The sequence below is a fragment of the Equus przewalskii genome, chromosome 23, assembly GCF_037783145.1.
Source record: "Equus przewalskii isolate Varuska chromosome 23, EquPr2, whole genome shotgun sequence".
NCBI lineage: Eukaryota > Metazoa > Chordata > Mammalia > Perissodactyla > Equidae > Equus > Equus przewalskii.
In genome coordinates, this window is record NC_091853.1 from 601,937 (window position 1) to 627,639 (window position 25,703).

General features: G+C 43.2%; 2 protein-coding genes across 5 annotated transcripts in view; both read right to left on the reverse strand.

Annotated features, from left to right (window-relative positions):
- Positions 1-4,497: 4,497 nt before the first annotated feature.
- On the reverse strand, positions 4,498-5,636 carry TMEM81 (transmembrane protein 81). Its single transcript, XM_008535684.2, has one exon. It carries the CDS (start codon positions 5,489-5,491, stop codon positions 4,640-4,642), a length of 852 nt encoding a protein of 283 aa, XP_008533906.1. The 5' UTR covers positions 5,492-5,636; the 3' UTR covers positions 4,498-4,639.
- Positions 5,637-6,960: 1,324 nt separating this feature from the next.
- RBBP5 (RB binding protein 5, histone lysine methyltransferase complex subunit) overlaps positions 6,961-25,703 on the reverse strand; it is a 35,937-nt gene continuing 17,194 nt past the window's right edge. For 2 of the 4 annotated variants that reach the window (XM_008535687.2, XM_070591242.1), the window contains 11 exons: positions 22,946-23,086; positions 21,754-21,916; positions 20,447-20,556; positions 19,058-19,177; positions 18,816-18,969; positions 18,648-18,719; positions 17,646-17,763; positions 16,294-16,363; positions 15,491-15,720; positions 14,585-14,662; positions 6,961-9,023 (listed from right to left, as the gene is read on the reverse strand). In XM_008535687.2, coding sequence (XP_008533909.1) covers positions 8,995-9,023; positions 14,585-14,662; positions 15,491-15,720; positions 16,294-16,363; positions 17,646-17,763; positions 18,648-18,719; positions 18,816-18,969; positions 19,058-19,177; positions 20,447-20,556; positions 21,754-21,916; positions 22,946-23,086 — 1,285 coding nt within the window. In that variant the 3' untranslated portion in view covers positions 6,961-8,994. Of the gene's footprint in view, positions 9,024-14,470; positions 14,663-15,490; positions 15,721-16,293; positions 16,364-17,645; positions 17,764-18,647; positions 18,720-18,815; positions 18,970-19,057; positions 19,178-20,446; positions 20,557-21,753; positions 21,917-22,945; positions 23,087-25,703 lie in introns of all 4 variants that reach the window. The other 2 variants (XM_008535685.2, XM_070591241.1) reach the window with 1 other exon arrangement.

Genomic DNA, 25,703 nt, shown 5'->3' on the forward strand with positions numbered 1-25,703 from the left:
GTCACAGCACACAGTGCGCACTGCTCTGCTCAGTCCTGGAGGGGAGAATTAGGCCCAAAGACTTCAAGGTGGGCCTAAGCAGAGCACAAGCAGGCATGTGCTGGGCTGAGCCGGCTTTACCTTACCTAACACGGTGCACAGGGAACCGTGCTCCTGGGATGCACTGCTTTCAGGTTCCCTGATTTTTAAGACATTTGAGGTGCTGACTCAATGGTGCCAAAGGGAAGTCCTCTCCCTGCAGACATACAGTGACATCACCGCCCCCACGCCACCCCCGGCGAGAAGGTACCTCTAGTCCCTGCTCACAGCAGCCAAACGAATTTTGAGTCCCTAGTCACATCGTCTAGTTGCAGCACTGTCTCATGCATTCAGCAAACTTCCTTCACATCTGGGACGTGTGCAGCGACACACTCACGCAGCCCTGCAAGTGTTCAGTTCTTCTGGTGCAGAGCATGCAGGGATCCATGCTGACTGCGCCCACAGCCTTCACCAGGGAAGAGGGAGGTGGAGGCAGGCAGAGGCCCCGCTACTCAGTGCTTAGCTCTGTGACCAGGCCTGTTCAGAAGCCCAGGCTGACAGCAAGCCCCCAGGGGCCAGCGCAGGCAGTGGGATGACACCACCACAGGCTCATTCCCCTCTGCCCCCAGAGGGGCTGCTAGGAGCACTGGCCGCTCTAGAATCCAAATTTTAGTCCAGTCAGCATCTCCTCTACCCTCCAGAGGCAGATCCCAGCCCAGAACAACGAACTGAACTGGATTTTGGTTTTTCCTAAGACATCCAAAGGGCTTTGTTCTCTTCCATGTCCAGTCCCTTCACATCCTAAGAGTCAAAATCCAGAGCCCAATGCACAGAGGGCTCCAAACCTACAGCTATACAATATTCCACCCCATCTTGATGACTGGCTTGTAATAGAATGCTGGAGAAGTTACTTAGCTTTTCTTGGGTCTCAGTCTCTCCGTCTGTAAAATGGGAAACTGTACCCCTCACTCCTCCCTCTCCAGCAATGTAGTAATGAGTTCATTACATACAAAGATATTAATGTTTTCTGGTCATCTTTTAAAGTAAAGCAGGCTCTCTCCTGACTGCTTCAGCAGACTGTCCCACACTCATCTAATATGCTTCCTAAATGACATCCCTTTCTCATGTCCAGTTCTTCCGTCTACAAAGCAGGTTTACTCAGAGGCTCTCGTTTGATCCTCACAATCCTGTGTTTCAAAGATGAGGACCAAAGGGTCAACTTGCTCCCTTACACAGTCAGTAACAGAAACAGGACCATGCCCCATGTCTTCTGAGATTCCTCCCCTCTGTGGTGAAGAGAATGTGGAAAATTTAAGATCCTTTCAAAATAAGAGCAATAGTAAAGACATCCTATTCGTGGGCCTAAGCCAGCGGTTCTCAACCTTCACTATATATCAGAATTACCTGTAAAACTTCTGGAAAAAAGATGCTTTGAACTCATGATTATCTCTATCTGGGACACTGAAAGGGCCTAGAAACAATGACTCTCCAGTGGCAGTAAGCACATTCAGCACCCTGACCTTGGTTTCTAAATAGTACTCCCCACACCACAAAGTACCAGAGTCCCTTGGAGAAACAGCAGATTCAGATGTAGAGAAGGCAAAGTCCAAATGTGGATCTGAGACACCTTGTTGTACCAGAAAGCAAGGACATGCTCAAAGTCAAAATAGGACTACATCAAAAGGACAAAAAAGATAGCTGGAAGCGACTCTTACTGGCCAAAATTGGGGACACTTTGAATATCAAAAATATGAATGGATTATATATCATTCTCTGAATCAAACAGAATCCATTAAGGGGCCGGCCTGGTGGCACAGTGGTTAAGTCATGTGCTCCGCTTGGGCGGCCCAGGGTTTGCAGGTTCAGATCCTGGGCACAGACCTACACACCACTCATCAAGCCATGCTGTGGCAGCATCCCATATACAAAATAGAGGAAGATTGGTCCAGATATTAGCTCAGGGCCAATCTTCCTCACCAAAATAAAAAAGAGAGAGAGAGAATCCACTGAGACCTCAAAAATAAAGAATAAAAAAAGAGTTCTTCTTCACAGAAAAATGCAGGCTAATAAATATAAACGTGATGGACTTAAAAGAATTACCATTTTGCAATCCCCAACATGTAATATAAGGCAAGGGTCATGAATGGATGCCAAAGACGTTTGTGAAGTTTTTAGAAAAACACATAATCACAAAGTATCGCCCCACAGATTACTGAGCGCAAAAAAAAAAATACATACGCCGTTAGTGAGACCTGGCAGTCACCACCTTAAACAAACGATGAAGCTCATCATCAGTCATGGGCCACCTGAGGTAGCGCAGTAAGTGCATGCCACTTACACAGGGTTCTGAGGTAGCGCAGTAAGTGCATGCCACTTACACAGGGTTCTGAGGTAGCGCAGTAAGTGCATGCCACTTACACAGGGTTCTGAGGTAGCGCAGTAAGTGCATGCCACTTACACAGGGTTCTGAGGTAGCGCAGTAAGTGCATGCCACTTACACAGGGTTCTGAGGTAGCGCAGTAAGTGCATGCCACTTACACAGGGTTCTGAGGTAGCGCAGTAAGTGCATGCCACTTACACAGGGTTCTGAGGTAGCGCAGTAAGTGCATGCCACTTACACAGGGTTCTGAGGTAACGCAGTAAGTGCATGCCACTTACACAGGGTTCTGAGGTAACGCAGTAAGTGCATGCCACTTACACAGGGTTCTGAGGTAGCGCAGTAAGTGCATGCCACTTACACAGGGTTCTGAGGTAGCGCAGTAAGTGCATGCCACTTACACAGGGTTCTGAGGTAGCGCAGTAAGTGCATGCCACTTACACAGGGTTCTGAGGTAGCGCAGTAAGTGCATGCCACTTACACAGGGTTCTGAGGTAACGCAGTAAGTGCATGCCACTTACACAGGGTTCTGAGGTAACGCAGTAAGTGCATGCCACTTACACAGGGTTCTGGGCAAAAACGTCAGTCATTCCTCAGGAAGCTCATCAGAAAATGGCAAATGCAGACTGTGGGGTACCATCCAAGACAAATGGCCACCTAGGCTCTCCAACAAAATCAACGTCATAAAAAACGAGAAAACATGCAGGGGACCTGCTGTAAAGTAAGACTTAAGAGACAGAACCAAATGTAGTATGTGAACTTTCGTTTGATCCTGGATCAAAAACTGAAAAGCCCTAAGATTTTAGAAATTGGGGCAAATGAGATATCAACTCTATGTCAGACTAGGGAGTTACTCTCCTTAGGTGTGATGAAGATGCTGCGGTGACACCGGAAGGCCCCATTAGGAGATGCACACAATGTAGGACTAAGGGTCACAATGTCTGTGACTAGCTTCCAAGTGGTTCAATAAAATTTATGTATATTTAGAAAGATAATTCTAGCAAAATGTTCACAACTGATGAACCTATGGGTGTAAAAGGGTAAAGGGCCTATGGGTATCATCGAATCTTTCAACTTTTCTATGGGTTTGAAATTGTCTTTAATTAAAAGTAGAGGAAATAATAAAGATCCACTGGCCATAATTTAAACTAAACTAGCACCCTCAGGATTGGGGCTCAGGAATCTTATTTTTCAAAAGCTCACCCAGGTGATTCAGACACACAGCTAGAAAAGAGAACCACTGGTCCATGTCTTGGCTTCTGCTACCCCCTCTGCAGCTGGAGAAAAGTGAGGGAAGGAATGCTGTAATTCTCTCAGTCGAAGTAGCTCAGCTGGTGGCCACAAGCCGCTTTCCTGAGGGTTCCACAAGCCAATTATCTCACAGTCTGAATGGCCTCTGAGGGTCTTAAGACTGGATTTCCTACAGAGGAAGGAAGGTACTAGTCTTGGCTTAGGGGGCCTTGGATGCTATAAGAAACCAATACACTTGACCTTTCCAGGAAGACAAGCTTCAGGGCACTGAAACAGCAAACAGGACAGGAGCAGGGAGCAAGCCAAGGAACCGTTCAGGGGAACCTACCAGATGAGGAAGTCAGTGTTTTGCCAGGAATCAATTTAACACTGAACACAGATGCTTCCCCTGGGAGTACAGACAATGTATTAACACTTAGTGACTAGGTCAGAAGTCATTGCTAACCACCTCAGCTCTGCTACAAAGGGGTATATGCCCCCTTACAAAGCAATGTGTTCATGTCTAGTCTAAGAAATTCGAGGAAAATGAAAACCAGACTGATTATGGGACAATTTAAATGAATGCAAGAAATTTCTAACTAAAGAACAAAAAAGGTTACGTCCCCAGAGAGCTACCGTGAAATATTTTTATTGAAGAGGAAAAAAATGTTTTCACTGGAAATGCTATCAATATATCCTTCTACATGATTATACTGCCTGAAGAAGTGAGCCAGAGGTGGGGAGGCATACCAGTTGTAAAGGGTAGAAAATGAAGGCGGCTTGGACGACAGAACTCTTCCCAGGAGTGGGGGAGATGCCTGCTGTCAGGTTTCCTGGGTCCCTAGTGGGCAGGAAGATCAGGAAGAGCTCCATCTGGGACACTAGGTTTGAGATTATTGGCCACAGCAGCCATGATGTTGCCCCTCTCCACATCCCCCACTCCCTCTTTTGGCAGTGGATGCCCTCCCTCTTAGCTGATCCACAATCAGGCAGTCAGAACACTCCCCTGAAAAGCTAGCTTGGCTTCCTAAGCAGTCCATCCAGCTTCCTGGGCAGCCAGCCCTTCGGATGCAAAGCTGGTAGGGTCTTAAGGCTGACACGGCTGTAACTCACCCTCAGCCCACGGCACAAGACAATGCTCACCAGCATACCAGCAGCCACTCCAGCGGCAATTCCGATTCCCAAGGCTACAGCCACCTTCCTTTTCCACAGTGGGCGGTGAGGCCTGGAACAGCTGTCCAGGTTCACTTCCAGGCCCTCGTCTACTAACTTCTGATCCTCAGTAAGGGACTGATGGAAATTCAGATTCACCAAGTTAGGAGGAAGGACCCTCAGCCCAAAATAGAGCCTCTTGACAAGCCTCAAGTTCTTCACCAGCTGCACATCGCACCGGTAAGTCCCGGAGTCACGCTCCTGCGCAGGCTCAAACTTCAGAAAGTGAGAGCTGGCCCGGAAGGGTCTGAAGACCTCATCGTCAGTGGAGATGATCCCCCGAGCAAGTCTCCAGGTGAACCGGAAAGCTTCCTGCCCAACCTCCAGGATGTCTGAACTCAGACAGCTCAGCTCAAATTCCTCCCCTCTGAGAGCGGTGAAATGGAGCATTCCACAGATCCAGTTGGTCAGACACTCCAAGCGCTGAGATTTACACTTCCTTCTCACTCCATCAGGGCCCACCTCACACACAGTCTCCTCCTTATAGCCAAGGCCACAGGTGACAGTACAGGCGGTGGCATTGACGATAACTTTCCCCACAGCTTCTTGCAGTTTCTCAGGGATGGCCAGTGTTTTAGGCAAAGTCACCGCCAAAGGCAGGCAGAAGGCCAACACCAGGCTCCCAAGGATGAAACTAGTGGCCAAAATCTTCATGTCGCAGTATGCATCTCACCATCCCAGCTAGCACCCCAAGGTATTCCAGTTGAATCCTTTACGATATCGTAACTTAATTCCTTTGATGTGAGATATCCTTCAAAGTCAAAAGATATGTTGTCTGCACTGTCAGTAAAACAGTGGCACTTATAAAAGTCCAGTCCTTATTAACAGGTGAGGCCACAAGGCAGGGAGAAAAGCCACAATGTTGCTCCTTTACTATCTCTGCTTGTTAATGACCCCCTTACCAGTCATTATGCTTTCACATCCTTTAAATGAGTATTTAAATCCACCTCTTGGGAAGACAAAGATGAAAGACTTCAGAAGCAGAAGCCAATGTCCAAATCACCTCAAACGCAGAGCAAAGCTATCCCCTTTCTCACCCTTTCCCCTCCCCTCCAAACTGTGGGATCTAAATTAAAAGGTTTCAAAATATCAGTTAAATCTGACCAAATAATAAATCAAATACTGAGCCTAAAAAAGAGGATTAACTTGAATTATTATTAACTTTAAATGCTCCTAAACCGTCTATAAAAAGGATTAAGAATTCTGGACTGGGAAGGCAAGTGACTTACCCTTCCTGAATTTCTATTTCCTCCTTTGTAAATTAAGATCTCCTTGCCTATTTCAGGAAGGTCACTTTGAGCATCAAATGATAAACTGTACATGAAAACACTTTGTAAACTGTGCAACACTGTAAGGAATTTTAAAGAGAAATGAAAATTCAGGAAGATAACAGCCCAGAACCCTTTTAGAATGCGAATGTTTATCAGCAAGACAGGCGATATAAACACAGCTCCTCTCCCCCAGCCAGGCACTCCTCCTCCCCGGGGACACTCCCTGCTTCTCAGCCTACTCCCTCCACCCTACAGAACAGAGGAGCTCATTATTCACTTGGCCAAGGTTGCTGGGAAACTGCTATGATGTCAAAGACAGATTCTCAGGCACGTAACGAAAAAGATTAATAAGCACTCAGGTTTGGTGATGATTAAAGTCAAAGACAACTTTATGAAACATCTTATTCTTTAGGAGACAATGAATATTCAATGGACTTCAAAGCTATTTAATCTAGGGAGGAAAAAGGCTGATAAAGAGGAATTTAACTGCACTTAAACTTTAAGAAAGATCCTTGCAAAGCAGGAGCCCCCTCGCATGCGTCCCTCTGACCTCCAGGAGGCCTCCCACACCGCGGCTCCAGAGCAGGTGCTCCCCCTTACACTGAGCTGGACAGAGGTCGTTCCTAGATGATCTTTTGATTTAACACCAACTTTTTGTCTGAATCGTTTATTTACAATCTGTCTGGAGGCAGAAACCTGGACTACCACCGCTACCTTTCCCAGCTCTGTATCTCCACACAGAAAGAAGATCGGTCATCAACACAGTAAGTGCATTTTTCCATCACACACGGCAAAGTGGCTGGTGAGTTTTAGAAGTGACCGGTGGCTACAAACAAACATCTACACCTGTCCTTTAATAAACATCCAATTTTATTTACAAAGCATTAAAGCTTCAGCAAGAAGTACCCAAGGCTAAGTCTCGTCTCGTACAAAACTAGAGAACATTAAAAAACAAAACAGTGTGGGGGGAGGGGACCACAAAGGGAAGAAAAGAATATGCATATATTGTACAAATCAAGAAAATCAAAATGAAATAGACAGAAGGTTTTAGGAGCTGAAAAAAATTCCCAAAATATAAATAATTATTAGGAGCTGCTGCCAGAGACAATCTGACAGGGCTGAAGGTGACTTTCTCTGCAGCCAGTTGAGGAGGTGGACACAGTATAAACATCCACGCGCACAGAGAGAACACAAGCTCCTGTGCACATGGAAATAAGGCAGAGACCTTCTGTATCACACAGTCTGCACGCTACGGCAGCGCACAGCCCAGAGAGAAATGGAATGGAAATGACGTCTGCAAAACAAAACGAGGTCTCGGGAGAGACCTGACAATTTTTACCACTGGTCTGATGTAAAACATGAAATAAAATTCACACGATGAGCGTTTGAAGAAAAAACAGGCGCATCTAAAAATATAGACATTTTGCAACAGACTCAGGGAGAGCTCTTAATTACTTTAATTACTGAATATTTTGATTCTAGAAGATGGAATGGGAGAAAGAGGCTCTTACCGATGCATTCTACTTTGATTTCTATCCTAAAATCCAAAAGGTAATCAATGTCTCTGGCTACCCGTAGGAACATCCACAGCTGATAAGAGATTCCACGATAAGCAGTGTTTAAACTCTCCTTGGAAAATACTGTGAAAATGGCGATCCCAATTAAGCACTTCTGATCAGCTGAAGGCTCTGCTCAGAGCCGAGGGAACCCTCGCCACACCTGGCTCTTTACTCTGCACTTTCAGAGAATTTCAAACACCTAATGTCCACATCCATCCAATCTGCTACTTTTTATATAAAGAAGAGCAAAAGCAAAAAGTAAAAATTAAAATTTTTTTAAAAGCTAAGCAACCTTTCACAGAAAGGAAGTGACTGAAAATACGTCGGAAGGGAAAGGAGCACGGAGACAAGAAGGGGAGAATGCAATGACTGACGGAAGGACAGAAAGCCACAGCAGTGATAAAAAATTTTTCCCTTGATCTTTGATTTCAACTGCATTGTTGCTGCTCTGACCCTGGACGGTTTCCTTTAGTCCTTGCTTCGACTCCCCAACCCAGTGAAAAGGCAGCTCGTCAGGAGACATCTTGGCTCGCGTCCACCTCTGGAAGCCAGCACAGGTAAAGCAAGATCAACTACTGATGATTCTTTGCTGGAGATAGATGGAACGAGCCATCTTCAAAAACCATGATCAAGGAGAACGAACCAACCCGCTGGCGGGAAACATGCACTGAAAGGAAAACAAACACCCTGACCTCTCCCAGCCCAGCTTCTTGAGCAAAAGTCAGCATGTGAAGAAAAGTGGACCTTTCTTATCTTTCCTCCCTTTCTGAAAACTTGAAATCTTTCAAGCACTTTCTTTTCTGCTCATCCTTTCTACACAAAGCGGAAATATAGGAGGTATCGGGTGAGATGATAAGTTTAAAAGTGGGAGAAAGAATAGGCAACAGCAGTTTTTCTGGACACCAGTAGCAGAATTTCAGATAAGAACAAGTCACTCAAGGACATGCACTGAGGGTGGAAGGCAAACAGGAGACAGGAAATGACAGGTCAAAATGATGCAGGGTACAATAAAATTAGATGAGCAAAACAGGTATCTTTTCTCCAGCAATGTAAGTATTAAACTTTCAATGAGTCAAAACTCCCATGTGGCATCTTCACAAATCCTTGTTCCTGAGAGCCTGTTTGGACTTATGCTTGAAAGGGAAGGGACGTATACTCTTCTTCCATAATTCACTTCTTCATTCAAACATAAAATTCACTCTTTCCACCTCCTGGGTGGGAAGCAGAGGCCTTTGTTTTAAATTAAAGTCAATCTCAAATGACTGACCACAGTGTCCAGAGGCCACATGATGGCAAAGTAGGGAAGAACGAAGAGCTTCAAGGATCTTCATAACAGTTCTGAGATTGCTCCCCCTGCTAAAGAGATGAGACACAAAAACATTTCTTTCAGCATCAACTGAGACCAGTTACTTCCAAAATGAAATATGCTGGGTGCGGGATGGGGCAGTCCACATACATGGAACCCCCCCATGTAAGTCCGACCCAGCTCCAACGCCCAGTTACTCTTCACTTCCAGAAGCAACAAAAAATCCAAATCCCAAACCCCCACCCCAATACTTTTCTCAGTACTGCCCCAAAGGGGAAAAAAGCTGCTAACCATTCTCCAAGGTATTAACAAACAATGCTTTACAATCCAACAAGTGCAGTAAGGAAAGGAGAGGAATTCTACGGTGCTACATCTTTCATCTATTAGACTAAGTAGTCACTAAATGATTAACCCTCTTCCAAGCACCCCTGTTCCTTAAGTGACATCTTCATCACCTTAGAATCCCAAATACGGTGAAATGTTAATGAAAACTACTGGCAGCATTTCTATGCGCCAACAACTGATCAATAAATAAAAATCCTAAACAGGAAAATCAAATGAACACTTCCCTGATTATTCCATAGAAGTTGTTCAACCTCTGAGGGACATCCTTAAATGGGAAACTGTGAAATATTAACCAGGAAGTATAAAAAGAGAACAAGATGAAGAAAATCCTCCCACATTCATCTGGAATGGGGAAGAACATGCCCACTTGAAGGTAAAATGGATAAACAATAATTGCCCAAGTCTGAAAGAAAAGTGCCCATTTAGAAACTTTGCTTTTAACCTGATTTTTAAAGTAAAACTTCAAGCATAGGTGAAAACTAGCAATAAAAAAATATTCCCATTTGCCTGAGAACAGACTGAAATTACACAATACAAACTCCCTGGATACAGACTCTCCTTCAACGCTACACTGTTAAAAATCAAATTTAAACTTCATATGGTTCAGTAAGATAAAAAGCTTATTTAGCACCAATTTTTCAGATCTCTCTCCCAACATAAAATATAATAATTAACCTCCTGAGTTGATTTTTTTAAAAATCCTGAGACAGAAGAATCTACCGCACAGGACTCAATGTCACGCCTCTGCAGCCCACAGGTTAGTCACTGCTGGTCCCACAGGCACCCTGACCAACCTGGTTTAACGGTTTAAAAAGGAACACAGCACTGCCATTCTAAGCCTGAATCCTAACAGGAAAAAGTGGTTTGATCACAAATCAACAGCATTACTAATGGACACTAAGATGACTAACGAACTACATTATAGTGATTGTCTGAGGTCAGTTCACATTTCTGCTATCGTCCTCGTTCATGTGAACAGACCAAAAAGAAAAAAACAAAAGGCTTGTTGAGGCATCAGGCAACTAACCAAAACCAGAGCAAGCAACACCATGAGCAAGGTAAGAGACAGATACAGCAAGACAAGACCCCCAGGCTACTGAAAACTCTATCCCAACAAGACAGATTATTTGGTTGTGACATAAAGGAAATCTCCAGTAACGCAAAATTAAGAAAAATCCAGTTCATGATGAACAGCTGGTACTAGTACCTCCCAATAGCAGCCAAGCCTAAGAAACACTGAATTACTGGTTTCAAATGTTACCTTAGCTAATAGTATCACCCAAAATGAGAAAGAATATCCAACTAGCCATCTGATTTTAGCAGGAATTCTTTGAGAGACTGATGATTTTTTTTAAAAAGGAAGAAGACGGTAAAAAAAAAAAAAAAAAAAAAAAGCCCAAAAAACCCCTGACTCACTCCCAACCATTTAAAGCAAGCACAGGTTTAGTCAGTGAGGAGGAGATGGCGTGGAGCGGAGCGGGGGGCCTAGCGGCACAAGGAGGGCAGTGGTACAGCCACAAGGAGATCTGTGCAGTTGTACAGTGCCTGTCTGCCCCTAGAGGGGGCGCCTCTGCTTGCCTTAGCCTTTGCCACGGCAACAGATGCAGGTGCACACCACGCCCTTCATGCTCACCATCCCACGAGGCTTTTAGACCACGGATGTGACAGACCACAACCTTGTTACAATTGCTACTAATGATGTTTACTGCCAAGGAGCCTAGTTCTTGGGCAATCCTTGAAGCAGCCACAGGGCAGCCAGGACACTGGTGGTTCTGCTCATATCTCAAGTTTCTGTTCTGAGGACTGGTCCTCTGGAGAGTGTCTTATAAGGCAACTGAAGGGAATGTGATAATGGTGCTGACTCTGTTGATCTGGCCTTTACAAAAAGTCCCTAGCTCAGGGTTACCCTCACCAAGCAATACTAATGGGCCCTCACTCCTCATGGTAGGTATGTCTTCTTTGGGTCCACTGGTGCTATTCAATACTGATGAAGTGTTTGACAGGGAAGAATTTTCCATGGCCCAATTCCATGTCGCCAGATGTTTCTGTAGTGGTCTGTGTGTCTTCCCACCCTCCCTTGGAATGCACAGTCTCCTGCTGCAACGTGCAACAGCACCTTTGTCAGGGCTTATCACGGCTCACTGAACAGTTCCTTCAGTAAGGGGTCAAGTGCGGATATTAACAGTTGTCATCCATCTAACTCGAGCAGTTACACAGCCTACACCTATAATCTTGCCTCCAAATAATCTGGCTTAAATGCAAAAGTGGGGCATTCGGGCGGAGGGGAGATCTACAAAGCCTTGAACCAACAAACACAACCTCAGACTGAAGTGATTTTTAAAGATGGTTCAGCCTCAGGCATTCTGGATCAGGTTTGAGTTCTTAATATCTGGTGACAAATCTACAATGACTGCATGCTGGTTTTGATTGAAAAGCAACAGCGTGTGCCAGCCAGGCTTTGCGTGTTCTGGGCCCTCCAAGGTGAACACAGTATTGGATGAAGCCCCACCATCGCCCAAAGAATCCCACACAAAAGCTCTGACACGTTGTCCTGAAACAGAGACTTCCCATGGAGATGTCTGCGATACCCAGCGTCACCACTCTCCCCCAGACATGCAGCCTTCACAAAGATCCAAGTCACACTGCAGCTAGTGGATAAAGCTGGATGCAGCCTTCTGAGGAAGTCCTGGAGCCCACCCACAATGCCCCTTTGGAGGGTTTTTAATGATCCTGCTCCTCAGCACACTCTGGAGTTTCATCTGGCCATTTCAGTTTTGGAAGTCTCCATTCAGGAGGTCAAGGACCCAAGGCCAGGGAGGAAAGGAGAAAAGGGGAAGGCAAGAGCATAGATTCCATGGGGCAGGATGTACGCACACAGTCATGAGAGGCTGGTGAAATGCTTCAGTGATCTATACAGTTGTTCCATCCGTGTGTTATAAGAAAATGTACCATCCCCTTGGCCCTGTTAGGTCAGTCTTCTCTAGGCCTTTTAAGGGTAAAGCTGTTAAGAGTTGCCTCTACTTAAGGTTGACCGACTCAAGTGCCTAATAAAAATAATGTAGAAAATAAAAACCTAGTTTGAGGTATCCTGCTATTCCAAGACACAAGTTCTAGCCTTTAATGAGGACGGTACCTAATTTACCCTTGTCGGGAAAGTGAGTGGGAATATATCCTTCCAACAGGCCCTTAATGATGGTATCCACTCTGACTAGAAGCAGCTTTGAAATGCTGACTTGTACAAATATTAAAATACATCTTCTACACATAGTTCAAAATTTCACAGCAAACTGCATTCAGTATTTTGAGACTTACTAGGGAATAAAAACGCCTATTCCTTTAGGGCTGAGTAAACCTTCCAACATTTGGATTTTGAGTCTTACTTAGCCATTTTTGAAGTGCAGCTGAGAAACACCTCTGCTGCTGTACTCTGGGCAGTAAATCTAACGGTGCTTCATGGTACCTTTAACAGAAACCTAACGTGGGAAATGCTAGAGGTACTCAGTTACTGTTAGTGACTACACCAACTGTAATTAAAAGTTGAAATCACTGTATTATAGAGAGGGAAATACTGACTTTTTAAAAACTTTAAATGGTTTATTTATAATACACTTACTATTAAAAAGCAAATGATTAATTACAGATTCTGAAGAAGCTGGGAGATAATGTCCTAGAGTACTTCAATTAATTCAATACGTTTGGGCACAGTTTAAACCACCCTGGAGTGTTTCAGCCCCTTGGGCCAGGGAAATCTACTTAAACTTTACATGGTGTTTCCTCTGTAGTGGCATCAGCTTATGCAAGACGCAGCTTACGGAAAAATCATTTTTATTTACATTACGTCAATTACTGACCTGCAATCTTTCTTGGAAATACCCATAGAACTCTTCTAGGCTATGTTAAAATACATAGAGACACAGAGTCAGGTGGACTGAAGGTGGAGGAGGTAACTGATTATCAGTGGCGCACCACGAATACTGTTGCCGGTGCTTGGTGGTATAGTGTTGCACTGTGAAAAACTAAAACCTAAATCCAGTGAGTTTGAGGTGGAACACTCCAAATGGTACCGTAATTGAGTCTGTGTCAGCTTCTCTGCAGAAGAGCATTCATGTTCACAATGATTAGCTGACTTAAGGAATTCTGTTTTACATGCTAGTGCATATCATCACATTTGGATTCAAACACTTAAAATTCTAAAGCAAGGGGGAAAAAACCTGAATACAACCACTGGTATTTCATCAGTCCTGCCTCTTTGAGTCTACTGACCTAGCCACAGAAAACTGACAGCACTGTATCATTGTATTAAAGCAGTGCTTCTATATAAAACAAAACAAAAAGTTTCCAAAACCCAACAGTGTCTGAATAGAAATGGACTCTAATTTGATTATTACTTTCCAAATGAGAGACCATTTAGCCTAGATTCACAAGTATTTGACAGGAAATTGAAATTGCTCTCTATCCCTCAGTAAAAAAATCCCTCAGTCATATAAAAGTGAGGAAACAGTAAGTTTCAAGAGGCTTAGGTGTTAAAAAGCTACAAAGATACTATAGTTTGCCTTTTTGGTAATGTCCTGTTTGAAAAACAAAACAAGTTACTAGTACTTCTTAACATAACAGTACTACTAACAACTTCATTATTATGGGAGAGAGAGAGAGAGAGAGAGATGGATGTGAACAATTTGCAGACATGGAAACGACGCCACAGTTAAACAGGGGCTGTAGAAAACAAGCTTCTATTTCTGGCTATATGCCTCGCTCTTTCATTTGAAGCAAAACAAAATAAACCTAGAAGCAAATAGAGATGAAAAAGTGAATTAAACCAGTGGTTCTTACCCTTTTTGGGTCATGGATTCCTACTGGAATCTGATGAAGAGTATGGGCATGTTCCCCACAAAAATATTCACATAATATTTTGCATGTAGTATCAAGGGAATGTAGATCCCCGAAACCTACTTACAGACCCAAGGTTAAGAGCCACCGAATTAAGCCACATCTGGTTTACCCTACCCTTGGCAGCAGTTTAAAACTCAGGGAATATCTGCTACTGGGGAAAAGGAGGAAAGGAAGGAACAAGATGCTGCAGTTACGCGGAGTCAGGGGCTATACAAAGCAAGGCCATGAAGCAAGCCAGGCAGCGCTCCCAATGTGTCCTTACCTGTCAAGGGCTGGCTGAGTTCCGCCTGCACTTTACCCTTCGCTGATCCTTCCAGAGGTAAACCTCTGTCCCCTTTGTAGAGTTTCGGTTTAAATGGAGAATCTTTGTCTTTACCTTTTGATCCTTTAGGCCGGCCTGCTTGCTTCTTCTTGGATTTGCCATCCCCCTTCACACCCAGTAGTGGATGGACTTCTGTAAAAGGACAGATAGGCATGGAAAGAAATCCACACAGCACCAGACCTATCACCTCAACCAAGCACATGGCATGCCACTGATCCATAAGCAAAAAACGTTGCTCTGTGTCCCAGATCCACTAACACAGAGAGAAAAATTTGCTTTGTTAACTACTTATAAAACTATAAAATAACGATCGTTAATTGAGAAATAGTTGCTTGGCCAAAGGGCACACCTGGCCTATGTGGTTCACACCATGCCATGGCAGCTCTAAAACGCAGCTACAAGACACACCAAGCCAGAAGAGGAAGGCACACACGCACGTGAGAACAGAAAGGGGGTGGACTTCGGAACTAGACAGCCCAGGTAAGACTTCTGACTCCACCAGGTGATTGCACAGGCTTCCAGAGTCAGACTGTGAGAGCAGGTGTGAGCCACGACTGTCCGAGTCTGACCGGGGCGCTCCCACCTGACAAAACAGCAGTGAGGGGCAGGGAGAAGGGGGCGCAAGGAGACAAGCTCCGAGGCAGATGGCAGAAGACTTAAAGGGTGTCACCTGAGGCCAAGCACCGAGGGCAGGACCTCCCCGTCAGAAAAGAGAAGTGCAAGCACCGAGGGCAGGACCTCCCCATCGGAAAAGAGGAGTGCAAGCACCAAGGGCAGAACCTCCCCGTCGGAAAAGAGAAGTGGAAGCGGAGGAAATCATCACCAAGTTGTAAAGCACTACAAAAAAGACTCAGAGGAAAATTCCTCTAAGGTAAAATTACTCCAACAAAAACCACCCGACCGTGCTGGAGAGTGAAAAGTGGTGTCTACAGGGCAACAGAGAGAAGACGCGGCTCTTACCATCATTTGGTACTCCTTGAAGTTCTATATTGGTTGTTTTGGGTTTCTTCTTAGGCGGCTGGGACCCATCTGCTGAAGCCTGCCTCCTCTTCTCTGAACTAGCCCCTTCATCCATCAAGGAGGTTTGGACTGCATCTGGTGGGGGGCCATAAGGATTTTCTTCTGGGTCTTCTACCTCAGGGGCAATGGGTAAATATAATAGAGCCTTTGAGTCTTCCAGCTCTTCATCACTATTTGGAACAGGATCAGACAAGGGATTAGAAAAAAGAGGAGACAGTTGCTTAAACCACGAATCCTTCCTCTAGGGCAGAATCACCCATATTAACCATAAGCAACAGGTTTGGATCTAGAACCTTAAGAAAGCCAAGATGAATAAAAGGAAATCAGACATGATGAACAAGATCAGTAGTAAAAATCAAACAGGGGCTAGCCCCATGACCTGATGGTTAAGTTTGGCATGCTCTGCTTCAGCGGCCCAGGTTCAGACCCCAGGAGCAGACCTACACCACTTGACCACAGCCATGCTGTGGTGGTGACCCACATACAAAATAGAGGAAGACTGGCTCAGACGTTAGCACAGGGCAAATCCTCCTCAGCAAAAAAACAAAAATAAAAATAAATATTTAAATGAATTATTTCAGTTTCTTACGATTTTCTATCAGAGGAGATTTTCTATCAAAGGAGCTATCTCTTTGAGCTAATAACCAGACGGAAGTGAAGGGAGAGACAGGGGAAATGGGGATTCAACACCAGAGACTGAGGAGGAGGAGCATCCCAAGGTCCAGCCTCTGGCGGTGGCTCACCTGCTACAGAAGGCAGCAATAGGGTCCACACTGGTGACATCCACCTCCTCATCCTCTGCAGCATCAGCCCCTGCAGAACAGAAACAAAGCAGAGGTGTGAGAAGAAGTGGAAAACTGCTTTTTACATACAGCTTAATGATTTTCATGAACTGAAATTCAGGAGAAACAAAGGAGGAAAATCAAACAGTTCATTTCACTTAATCCTTCAACAAATATGTGCTGAATTTCCACCCTATGCTATGCACTGGGAATAGAGTGATGCCCAAGAAAACTGGGAACCATTTTTCAGTAAGACATTCCTGGTCTAACTGGGGAGGCAGATATAAACAGATAATTTCAATTCAATACAGTCAGTGCTACAGTAAAGGTATGTGCAATGTGCTAAGGAGATGAGGAGCAGTAACACTTTCTGTGGAAGTCTGGGAAGGCTTCACAGAATATCATAATACCAATGCAGTCCAGAACATGCTGCATCCTTGGTTGTCTTCCTAAAACACACGAAGCACGTTATCTTAATATCACAAAAGCGAGGACCAGCACTTTCAAATTGGAAAGAATCAACCTCAGTCCCAACTGCCTGATTCCCGGCACCATCAAGTGGCCCAGCAGGCAGTGACCTGTGGCATCATTTACTGGATGACAGCGCCAACTGGGCATACCAAGCATTCACATACACAAATCCCTACCATGTGAAAAGCCCTGTGTTAGGCACCACGGGGATAAAAAGCCAAATCTTCCTACTCAAGGAGCTTCCTATCTGAAGTTCAGAAGACAAGAGAGGGAAATAACAATGACCACAATCATAACAGAAAATCACAGCTGAATGCTCATTATGGCCTACTTTACAGGACTCACCTCATTTACCTGTGCAAATCTATAAAGCAGGTTCTATTCTTACCCCTATGTTACAGATGAGGAAGTTCAGGTATAAAGAATAAGTATTTTGCCCAAGGTAGTGTGACTCCCAAGCCCATGCTCTTTTCCTTCATCTTACTGACAAGGGAGTCACAAGATGACACGAGCTGAGCACCTAGCATGCGGGGCACTTTGCTTGGTGCTGCATGGACACCCTCATTCAATTGTCTGCAGTTAGTCAGGAAACAGAAAGTGAAATGGTAAGCGAGTTGTGTGAGCCCTGGGAATGCCCACGTAAGCCCTTGGTCAATGCCTTACAAATAAAGACTCTCAAAACTGTCAGAACTGGGGAAGCTTAAAAAGAAAAATGGCATTTTAGACTAAGTGCTGAAACGAATTTTCAACACAAATAAAGAACGAATACTGAGTAAAACAATCATTTTCCTTTGGGAAACATCTGCAATTGGGATTGGGGAATGCTGTCTGAGAAATATTACCTGTCTGCTCAGGCTCACTCTTATCTTCATCTTCAATATCAAACTCTGATTCCCTTTCCTCATATTCTACATTTTCATCCAACTCTTTGAAGTCTGGTGCAAAGGCACTCCAATTTTCCTACACCACAAACAAAACAGACTACTCAGCCATAATGAGAAAGCAACAGTCTATAATCTAGACATCTGTGATAAAAGAGAAAGATTTGAGCATGAAGAGACCCAGAATTCTGAGATCAAATATGGCAGCTAATAAAAATTAGGTATCTACAGGTTTTACTATTTTATTTCTTATCTTAAACGTTCCAGGTTACTAACTGTAGCCCTTCCATAAATAACTGCCTCCTTTAATCTTTCTAAGATGCAATTCTGAGGCAAAATGTGAAATTTTCTTCTGAGTACCCTGATTACAAACATAACTAAAGGTGTTCAAAATAAAACCAAGATATAAAACAGAAACTAAGTGAGCTGAAAATAAGAAAAGCAAGAGAGTGGGGCCAGCCCCGTGGCCGAGTGGTTAACATTCCACATACTCTGCTTCAGCAGCCCAGGGTTTGCTTGTTTGGATCCCTGGCATGGACCTACTCCTCTCATCAGCTGTGCTGTGGAGGCCTCCCACGTACACAACAGAGGAAGACCAGCACAGATGTTAGCTCAGGGCTAATCCTCCTCAAGCAAAAAAAGAGGCAATGGATGTTAGCTCAGGGCAAATCTTCCTTACCAGGGGAAAAAAAAAAAAAAAAAGAAAAAGAAAAATCTATCTCAGATAACAGAAAGCACACTAGACTTTCTCCCTGAAAAGAGAGCCTAGTAAATCAGCTTTGGACCAAGACCTTTCCATCAAAATAAAGCAAAACTAGGACCACTGAACCTATTTAATTAGGTTACAAGAATCACATGCGAAAGAAAGTAAATAAGACAGTTTTTAACTTACTACTTGTAAGGTTATTTAATAAAAAGAAAGGGTATCTAGTTTCAAAGCAATTAAACCAGACAAATACTTACTACTTGATTTTGTGCCCAGATAGATACCACTCCACTAGAAATGGATGCTATGATGGGTCGAACAGGATGCCACTAAATTTAATGAAGGAAAGAAAAATTGGTTCTAAAAATGGATCCAAGATTTTCCTTATTACGGAAGTAATAACAGCAAGCTCTCCTTTTACTCACAGCTACATCCAAGAGGAGCTCCCCTCTCGTCCCGTGGAGAATCTTCACCAGGTTGCCAATGCTCTTCTCCCATATGTACAGGGCATGCTGCCGGGCTGAACCTGCCACTATGTATTCCCCATCCCCCGAGAAACAACATTTCTTCCACGGGGTCCTAATGGACAAAGAAAGCACCCAAGGAGAACCAGGGCTGGAGGCCAGGTCCCAAACTGTCACACATGCCTCCAGGGCGTGACACCTACCTATTCACCAAGTCCTGTAATTTCTGCATGGGCTCAGGCTCTCCGTCTCTTCCACAGGTTAAGATTTCTCTGCCATCGTAAACTCTGATTATTCGATCTGCTGTGTTAATTAAAAAGCAACTACAGAAGGGATAAAAATATCAACAGCAGAGGTCAGAAACCTGTTCTGTTAACATTTTCTATTACTATCTGTTACTTAGAACAGTACCATGAAACAACTAATAACTTGGAGAGAGACTGAGTAAAAATCTAAATAACAGACTAAAATACTTATATATCTACTTGTCATTATCCATGAGAACAGGTTTCATGCTTTCTGCACCCCTGAACCCTTTATGTGCAAACTAATCACCGGTATTTGATTGCGATCCAAGATCTTTAAATTGAAACCAGCTTGCTGAACTCAGGAGCTTACAGTTAAATGTATATAAATATTTTATATTTCTGGTCTGTTTTATACACAATATAGTCCTCTTAATAATAAACTAATTATGTCATTTTAATACGTTCAGCTTTTTACTGTAATGATATTGGAAACAAAATGTAAGTTATTTTACCACCTTCTTACAGACTTCACTGAACAACCTTTTCTCGATTCGAAAGAATTTTGAACACGAATGTCCTCTAAGTATGTATGGGTATTCCTACACGAAACAGGATGACTGTTAGCTCTCTTACTGACAACCTATTTCTTCTTGTTTCTGTTGACATGTCTACCACTAGCTGGGTAACCAAACTCATCAGAAAAACATCTGAAATTAAAAGGGTTTAAAAGGGTAAACAAGTTTTATGTGAGTGAAGTGTATGATCATTTACTATGAGCATTCTGTGACATCATCTGATTAGAATAACAGCTCATCTTTACCTGGAGCTTACCCTGCACCAGGAATGTTGTCTAAGTGCACAGCACTCAGACATCTTTTCCATGAAGACACTGCCTGACACCCTCCAGAGAAAGATGTGGCTGCCAGCTCAATATGGTAAATTTTATGAACTTCAGAACTGGATACTGACAGTTCCTAATAACTATTTTTTAAGTAAACTTTTTTTTTTTTTTGAGGAAGATTAGCCCTGAGCTAACATCTGCCACTCCCCCTCTTCTTGCTGAGGAAGACTGGCCCTGAGCTAACATCCATGCCCATCTTCCTCTACTTCATATGTGGGATGCCTGACACAGCATGGCTTGACAAGCAGTGCCATGTCTGCACCGGGATCCAAACTGGTGAGCCCCGGGCCACCAAGAAGGTGCTAACTTAACCGCTGTGCCACCGGGCCAGCCCCTGAGTAAACTTTCTTTACAATTTAAGTATAATATACACAAAAACTGACTCAATGTATTTTTGCATTCTACTCACTTTTAAAACTGTCCCCCAAAAGACAAGGTCTCACCTCCCCTTCCGGGCAAATTCTATTGACTTAATGGCTGTGGTATTGCTTGTTCCAGTTGTTACTCTGAAGGAAGCAACGAGATCCTGAGAATCTGTTTTTAGGACCAAAATCTAAAGTTTAAAGGAGAAAAAAAGTAAGTATTCTGATAACTTATAGTAACGAGATCTGGCTTCTGTTTCTAAAACTGAGAAGAGACTGAATAAAAATATCCAGTAAACACCTCTATTCCCATGTATTCAACCTAATTAACCGGGATTGCCTTTTACCTCTTCAAATAAAGGACAGTGCCTTAATCTGTTCTTAAAATATACTATTTAGTGTTATTCACAATAGCCAAAAAGTGGAAGCAACTCATGTATCCATCAACAGATGAACGGTGAACAAAATGTGGTATACACATACAACGGAATATTATTCAGCCTTGAAAAGGAGGGAAATTGTGGCACATGCTGCACATGGACAATCTTGAGGGCATTACATGAGGCAAAATAAGCCGGTTCCAAACGACAAATACTGTATGAGCCCACTCATATGAGATACCTAGAGTAGCCAACTTCATAGAGACAGTACAATGGTTGCCAAGGGCTGGGGGGAAGCAAGGAACAGGAAGTTAGCGTTTAATGGGGACAGAGTTTCAGTTTTGCAAGATGAACAGAGTTCTGGAGATGATGGTTGTGATGGCTGCACAACAATCTCAACGTACTGAATGCCACTGAACCGTATACTTAAGAATGGTTAAGACGGTAAATTTTATGTCGTCTGTTACATGTATTTTACCACAATTAAACAAACTGCCACTTTCTAAAGTTGCCATGAAATTACACTAAACCATGTGCCCCAGTCAAAAAACAAAACAAAATAAAACAAAAAACCAAGGTGCCTAATGGACTACAAACTCTAAGCTTAAAAGGGACCATAAAGTTCCCCAAACCTGACTTCTTACTCCACAACACTGCAGGTTAAGCTGTCCTGAATTACACAATATTTACAGAACTAGGTATCAGACATTTTCATCAGAAGTATTCCATTTTATAATCACTTTCACATTTTATAATTTAGTAATGGCTCTTCATTACCAGCATCCAGTAAAGGCCCTTCCGTCCTTTTCTAGGCCAAATAATCTGACCACTCTAAATCCAAAGAACAGAAATTACGGCATGACAGAAAAACAGGCTACATTTGCCACAGGCAGGAGGCATGCTCAGTCCAGGGACAGAAGAAATTTCAAAGAACTAGTAAGCGTGAAATGAGCCAACCCACAGGATGAGTAAGGTTTATTTCACTAGCCTCTAAGCTTCTAGGCTTACCTTGCCTTTTGCATTTCCTGTATAGATATATTCCCCTCGCCTATCAAAAGATGCAACCACGTTCAGGTCGGAGTCGTCGTCGACCGGCAAGACAACATGCTTGGAATCTGAAAGGGTCAACATGACAGGAGCAGATTTCATGGGACACACGAGAACCTTGTTCCTGTTTAAAAATATGAACAGTACATTGGCTGTTGCTTTGGTATCAGAAGGCTGATTCTCTTGCCCTTTTCCCTGATCCCTATCCACTACCCTCATCACCTCTCCCAGCCCAAGCAAATTTAAAATAGGGAACAAGTCTCAAATCTAAATGTTTAATAATAGGGAAATGACTAAGTAAAGTTATAGGATCCTACCTTGACAAAGTAAAATGGAATCACTAAAAATAAATACAAAGACGTAGCAAACTAGTAAAATATGTATGAAATAAAGTGAAAAGGCAAAAAATTAAAATTATGTAAAAAATACGTATTTATGTACATCTAATATGCATATATGTGCTCTGGGAGCTATAATGCACTATAAAACAAGCTTTATACTCAAAGAAAACTTGACTAAAAGAGAACCCAGAGAAATGAAAAGTTATGTCTGGGTAATGGAATGGTGGGTAACTCATTTTTGTTTGTTTGTTGTTTAAGATTTTATTTTTCCTTTTTCTCCCCAAAGCCCCCCAGTACACAGTTGTGTATTTTCAGTTGTGGCTCCTTCTAGTTGTGGCATGTGGGACGCCGCCTCAACACGGCCTGATGAGCAGTGCCATGTCCACGCCCAGGATCCGAACCAGCGAAACCCTTGGGCCGCCAAAGCAGAGCACACAAACCCAACCACTCAGCCATGGGGCCGGCCCCTCATTTTCTTAAACGTAGTTTTAATATTGAATTATTTCACCCTAGTAAATAAATTCAAATAATCAGGGAGGAAAAAGCCAGGTCCAAGCAGTTATTACACTTATTCCCACTTTTGCCCATTTCTTAATTATTGGCCAGTTTTTAATTATATAACACAATAACACTCTCCTTAAAATCTGTTCAATAGAGCCAACCTAGAGAGAAAGATTATTTTATGTAGAAGGTTTCAAGAGATGTGTGCTTTTGCCTCCTAAAACCTTAAACTGACATTGTCATGAGTCTGGAGCTAATCCATATAGAATGAGACCCCACCCCAGGAAAAAAAGAGCTCAGATTAAACATACTGATCTCTTGGATGATACTGGACTTTTAAGATGGGTGAAGGGAATCGAAACCTCTGGTCGCAGTCCCCTGAAAGAACGTCCCACTGCGACACTATGTTATCAGTGGAAGCACTCACGAGCTTGTGACCATCTCGACTCCAGCTGAGAAGAAAAAAACGGTAACTTAGCACATATTCCAAGTTAAAGTACATAATACAACTTTTATGGATAAAAATGCATAAGTCACACATATTGCCCTAATTGCAAGGGTCAACAATATTTCCTTTTTTACATTCACTCAAATCCATAACAGCTTTCCCAATTAAGCAATAAATAACAGTATTTTCATGACATTTTTGTATCTAGTAACAAAAGCTCTTAACAGCTTAAGATAACACAAGTGGCTCTGTGAAATAAGAGACTCAAACATTTTAGAAGCATCTACAATCAGCTAGCCCTTAAATGAGGATGTAACAAATAATAATTTCTTTTTAGGGGGAGGGGAGGGAGTATCTGAGCTCTCTGAGGTTGTCCCAGAAGTAGCACCATCACAGCGTAAATAAAACAATAAGATAAGCACCTGTTGCTTAAAGTAATTAAGAAAGGAATTAATTCCTCCTGCTAAGGTACAGCTAAACACCCAGGACATTACATATAAAACAAACACAAAAAGACTCTGAAAGGCATAGAGAAGACAGACTGGCTAGAGACTGCAGGATACAAGGAATGATACAATAATGAGTTCCTTGGATTTTCTTTTTGCCTCATATATCCTGGATAGGGTGATGGAGAAGTCAACAACACAGTAACTCCAATGGGCACACACACAAAAAGCCTCAAGAAGAGTCTACTTCCTCCAGCTGAAAGACCAGGAAAGGGCAGCCCAGAGAGAGAGAAAACTTTTAGACAATCACTCTACTCCAGCAACCACCACACAGAAAAAACTGCAACCCCACCTCCAACCCAGTCGACAAGGTCTAAATGGAGACTCTTGCCCAGTTATAGCAAGGTACCCTTCCCCGCAACTGCACTGGTGTCAGAGAAAGCTCAGTGCGGAGCCAGACTTTCACACCCCCCAGGCAGTAAGGAGGAGCCCCAATGCAGTGTTAGTAGAGGCCACGTGGGGAGTAGAAACAAGGCACTCCTATCCTTCCCTGCCAGGCCAATATCAGCCTAGAAGACCTCGTGGGGAGCCTGAACTTCCAATCCCACCCAGCATAATGAAGCCAAGTGAGAAACTTGGACTTCTAACCCATTTGGCAAAACAAGATAGTGCCCTCCCATCCTCCCTGGTACTTTATCAGGGGAGGTCTGCTAAAAGAGAAGACTTAAGTTCTACAGTCTCAGAACACAACCCCCAAAATGCCCAAGTTCCAACTCAAAATCACGATCAACAAAAAAACCTCAACTTGAATGAGAAAAGACAAGAGATACTAACACAGAGATGACATATTATCTGACAAGGATTTTAATGCAGCCATCATAAAAATGTTTCAATGAGCAATTATGAACATGCTTGAAACAAATGAAAAAAAACAAAAACAAAGTCTCAGCAAAGAAACAGAAGATACAGAGAAGAACAACAAAATGGGAATTTTAGAACCGAAAAATACAATAACTAAAATAAGCTTTATAGATAGGTTCAACAGCCAACAGAGAAGAGGAAAGAATCAGTGAACTGGAAGACAGAAGAATAAAAATTATCCAATCTGAACAACACAGAGAAAACAGGCTGAAAAAATACAGAGAGCCTCAGGGACCTGAGGGACCATAATAAAAGACCTATTATCCATACCACTAGAGTCCTGGAAAGAGAGGAGAGAGAGCGGGGCTGAAAAGTATTTGAAGAAGTAATGGCTGAAATTTTCCCAATTTGGCAAAAGATATAAAACCTAGAGATTCAAGAAGCTGAGGGAACCTCAGACAGGATGAGCTCAAAGAAATCCACTCCAAGACAAAGACAAACTTCAGAAAAACAAAGACAAAGAAAAAGAAAAAATCTTGAAAGCAGCAAGAGAGAACCAACACCTCACCTCTGGGGACAATTCACGTGACAGCAGATTTCTCATCAGAAAACACGGTAGCCAGAGGAAGCGGCACATTTTCAAGTACTTGAAAGAAAAGAACTGTCAGCCCAAATTCTATATCCAGCGGAAACAACCTTCAGGAATAGAGAGGTAAAAGACATTTCCTGCAAGCAGACCTACCCTAAAAGACCTACCCTCAAAGTTGTTCTCTAAACAGAAAGGAAGTGATAAAACGAGGAATCTTAGAACATCAGAAAGAACAATGAAAAAAAGAAAAACATGGGTAAATACCATAGACTTCTTTCTCTTCTTGAGTTTTGACATTTGAAGCAAAAATTCTAACACTGTCGGGCCGGCCCTGTGGCATACTGGTTAAGTTCGGCACACTCCGCTTCAGCAGCCCAGGGTATGGTTCCCAGGCGGACCTACACCACTTGTTGGCAGCCATGCTGTGGCAGCAACCCACATGCAAAGTAGAGGAAGACTGGCACAAACGTTAGCTCAGGGCCACTCTTCCTCAAGTGAAAAGAGGTAGACTGGCAACAGATGTTAGCTCACGGTGAATCCTCCTCAGGGGGGAAAAAATTATAACACTGTCTCATGTGGGTCTCAATGTACAGAGAGGAAATACTTAAGAGAATTACACTATAAACGAAGGTGGGTAAAGGGAGGTGACGCTTCCATACTCCGCTTGAACTGGTAAAGTGTCAACACTAGCAGACTGTGGTAAGTTATGTATATGTAACGTAACA

What these genes read in the sequence shown, in the direction of transcription:
- TMEM81 (XM_008535684.2), bottom strand. Translation starts at nt 5,491, where the DNA reads ATGAAGATTTTGGCCACTAGTTTCATCCTTGGGAGCCTGGTGTTGGCC.